Source organism: Dasypus novemcinctus, chromosome 7 (assembly GCF_030445035.2).
Source record: "Dasypus novemcinctus isolate mDasNov1 chromosome 7, mDasNov1.1.hap2, whole genome shotgun sequence".
Lineage (NCBI taxonomy): Eukaryota > Metazoa > Chordata > Mammalia > Cingulata > Dasypodidae > Dasypus > Dasypus novemcinctus.
The window spans coordinates 123623748-123627599 of NC_080679.1; the positions used below are offsets into that span (position 1 = coordinate 123623748).

At 66.9% G+C, this 3852-nt stretch overlaps 1 protein-coding gene across 1 annotated transcript; it reads right to left on the reverse strand.

The window, feature by feature from the left end:
* Nucleotides 1–368: 368 nt before the first annotated feature.
* C1QL2 (complement C1q like 2) lies at nt 369–2665 on the reverse strand. Its single transcript, XM_004469437.2, has 2 exons — nt 1694–2665; nt 369–1080 (listed from the first exon to the last, which is right to left on the reverse strand). Exons 1-2 carry the CDS (start codon nt 2375–2377, stop codon nt 901–903), a joined length of 864 nt encoding a protein of 287 aa, XP_004469494.1. The 5' UTR covers nt 2378–2665; the 3' UTR covers nt 369–900.
* Nucleotides 2666–3852: the final 1187 nt, after the last annotated feature.

Sequence of the window (3852 nt, forward strand, 5' to 3'; positions counted from 1 at the left end):
CAACAACCATTTCTTTCTCCAGAAACCTCTAGCCTTTGACTTGCTCTCACAGCTGGGAAGACAAAGGGACTCAATTGGCCAGAGGCTGGACACCATCTCTCTCTGTCTGGTCATTCCATAACACCCTACCTTACCCCCCAAAATTTGGGGTGCAGCCCTGGGAAGACCCTCCAGGACATGGTAGGATGCTGCTCCCCCATCTCTGTGGCTTTCATGCGCCCCAGGTTGGCAGGGACAAGGTAGTGGTTAGTGGCTGGCCAATGGGTGGTAGAAAGGGCATTTTAGACTCTGTCAAGGTCTTTAAAAGTGAATGTCTGGAGCTCCAGATCAGGGGCCACCCAACAGAGACATCTGAGCCAATGTTCTAGAAACATAATTTAATGCATCGCGGTGGGTCTGAGTTGGGAGAGCGGTGTGGAGAGGTGAATTTTTCATTCACTGGGGTTCTGCAGCAGGTGGGTTTTCCGGCAGGTAGACAGGGAAATTCGCACAAGTATTTCAGACCACAAAGGATGCCCCAGGGAGCCCAAGCTCGCTGTGGCCTGCCCCCCAGCTGGAACCCCGGCCCTGCCTCAGGCCAGCGGAGCAGGATGGCTGGGGGAGGACAGGCGCGGCCCCCCCACCTTCCCTCCCTGTCCAGTCCAATCAGGTTTGCCAAGTCTGCCGCCACTGGGATCGGTGTCCCTCAGCAAGCCACTTGGGCGTCCCCATCTCCCTCTCCAGGCTGGGGACAGGAGTAGCGGCACAGCCGGGGGCGGGGCAGGGAGGACAGCAGGGATGTGTATATTTTCCAACAGAGACGTCAGGAAGTGGGAAGCCAGAGCGGCCCTGGCCACCCCGCTCCCCCCACGCCGGGGAGGGGACGGCGTGCAGCCAAGCCCCCTGGCGGTCTCCGCACCCCTAGTCCGGGTACAGAAGAAAGCCCGAGAACGTGCTGTACTTGTTGTTGTTGCCGCCGTGCGCCTTGCCGCCGTCCAGCTTCACGTACACCTCGTCCCCTGAGTCGAGGTGCAGCACGACGCTGTTGCTGGCGTAGTCGTAGTTCTGGTCCGCGTCCTGCGCGATGGCGCTGGCCCGGACCTGGGGGGCGAGCCACGGAGCGGGTGGGCCCTTCCCGGGCCCCTCGGGCCACGTCCCCTGCTGGCCTTCCCCCGTCTGCCGGGTGGACGCTGCCACCCCCGTCCCCCGCCCTCACCCCAAGTTGGCCAGCTCCTTCCCCTCCCCTTCCTCTCCGCAGCCTGCGAGTTTGGGGTTGGGGGGCGGGGAGGGCGTTACAAACGCTGATCCAGCAGGGAAAGGCACAGACGAAAGAAGCCTGGAGGGCAAAAGAGGGACCGGGGTGCACATGGGGAAGCTTTAAAAAAAAAATAAAATTTGCGGGGAGAAAACAACAACAACGAGGTTTCCGGGAAACCTACGGGAGGTCGTGGCACGCGGGCGGGTTCCAGGTAGCGGGGGTGCGCGCTTTGGGTGGCGGGTCTCTGGACGCGCGGCGCTAGGCTGGTGTAAGCGCCGCCGGGGCGCGTGGGGAAGCGGCTCGTTGTGACACAGCCGCGCCGCGGGTTCCGCGCTCGCTTAGCGCTCGCGGTGGGGAAGGAAGGGACCTGGGTTCCCCGGAAGAGGACAGGGGCGCGAGGCGGGAGAGAGGATCGGCGAGGGGGTGCGGGAGCCGGCGGGGATGGGGGTTGCTCACCTGCCCGTTCTTGCAGAGGTCTGCCCACATGCTGGTGCCGTCGCCGCCGCGCATGAGGATGTGGTAAGTGAAGAAGTAGATGCCGCGCACCTGGCAGCTGAACTTGCCCGTGGTGGGGTCGTAGTGATTGCCTAGATTGGTGACCACGTCGTCGAACTTGAGGACCTCGTACCCTTCGTGGGGGCTCTTGAGACCCACATAGAAGGCGATCTTGGGGCCGCTGAAGGCGGCGCCCAGCGCGCCGGTCACCTCGCCCTCGGAGTCGCCGCCGCCCGGGGCTCCACCGCCCGCCACCCCGACGCCTCCCGCCGCGCCTGCCGTCAGCTGCAGCCCGGGCAGCCCTGGCCGCCCCGAGTCGCCCTTCTCCCCCGGGGGGCCCCTGGGCCCAGGAGGGCCCGGCTCTCCAGGAGGCCCCCGAGGTCCCGGCTTGCCAGGTCGCCCCGGGTCTCCCTTAGGTCCCTGGATGAAAGGGGGTGGAGGGTTGGCGCTGAGGTCCTGCATGACTTCCAGGGCGGCTGTGCTGGGTCCCGGCGGGGGCGCCTTGGCGCCCGCGGGCCCCCCGCCGGGCGAGGCGCTGTACGGGTCGCAGATCATGCGGCAGGTGCCCATCATCTCGTAGTGGGCCGCGCCGGGGGGCGCCGCCTGCAGCAGCAGCGGCACGGCGATGAGCAGCGCCAGGGCCATGGCCAGCAGCACGCCGACGGCCGCCAGGCAGGCGCGCCGCCGCCGCTGCCACAGCCGGGAGGCGACCGCCACCAGCTCCTCCTTGCCTCCCGGAGAGGTAATGGTGGCGCGGCGCGGGAGGTCCCGCTCCCCGCGCTCCGGGGTCAACTCCGTGGGTCCCGGCCTCGCCCCCGACGTGGCGACCCCTCTGCCCCGGCCGTTCAACTACTTCAGCGAGAGGCGCCCTGGCCCGAGCTGGGGTGTCCGCCGCGCTGGGGCTGCTCCGGAGAGTCGCGGAGACCGGGTCGCATGGCTGGGGGCGCGCAGGACGAGCCCGGCGCCCCGCGGGGGCGGGCGGCGGCGGCCGGGAGGCAGGTGCCCGGGCGGCGGCCGGCGCCGAGTCCGCGGCCCTCGGCCCCTGGCGGCCGGCACGGCGAGGCTCGGCGGGGCTCCGCCGCGCGCTCTGCGCTGCTCTCCAGGCTGCTCCCGGCTCCCGCGCGGAGGGGGGCCTCAGTTACCCTGACGTAAGGAGGCCGGGGCTGAGCGGCGGAGGCGACGAGGCAGCGCGCGCTGCCATCACTCGGGAGACGGCGCCCTCATGTCATTAGCCTCCCGTCCTCCTATCCCGCGGTGTCCCCGGCACAGGCGGCAAAGGCGCGGTTCCTCCCGGCGGCGCCGGGAGCCACAAGTGGGCGCAGCGGGCGCAGCCCTCGGCCCGGGCGCCTTCGACACACCCACCGGCCGCCTCGCACGCGCCTCCCACTGAGCACACGCGCAAAGCCCTCGCGCGCTCACACGGGGCGCGCACAGACGCAGGGGCTCCCGGAATCCTGGGGCAGCAAGGTCCTTCGGAGGTCACCAAGGTCACACCCTGTCTGTCACACGAAGGCGAACCACTCTGTCCTGGGAGGTCCACCCGAAAGCCTTTCGGAAAGCCGTCCTCAGACACTTTTCTTCTGGAAGTCTTTCTCTCACCTGGCCTAAGGGCTAGGAGCTAAGTAGGTTCCTAGAGACCGCCACCAACCAGCTTTGGAAGATTCCTTGTAAAGCCCGAAGTCCCAAACACAAGAGTCAGTTGGTCTTAGGGCTGCTCTTGCCCTCTGTGTGAAATCCATTTAGACCAGAAACGCCTGACACCCAGCTCTGGGCAGCTGCCCGTGTGCACTCGACACCCAGAACCCTGCCACCCCCAGGCAGATCTGGACTCAGCCCCGTGGATGTCCTCAGCTCCTTCCTCTGAGATGGTTCAGTGTACTTGAAAATAACCATCATAGTCCCAAGCCATCCTGGGCAAAAGGCTTGAGTAAGCTGGGCCACCAGGCTTGCAGAACGGTCTGCCTCTGAAGCAGCAGAGGAGGCTACAGCAGGGGTGGGAGAGGCCCCTGGTGCAGGAAGGCCTCCAGGTCAGACACCCAATGCCCTGGGCTCCAGCTCTGCCCTTGCCCTGGGCGGCTGTGGGACTTGGGGAAGGCCGTTCCTGCTCCCAAAAGCTGGCT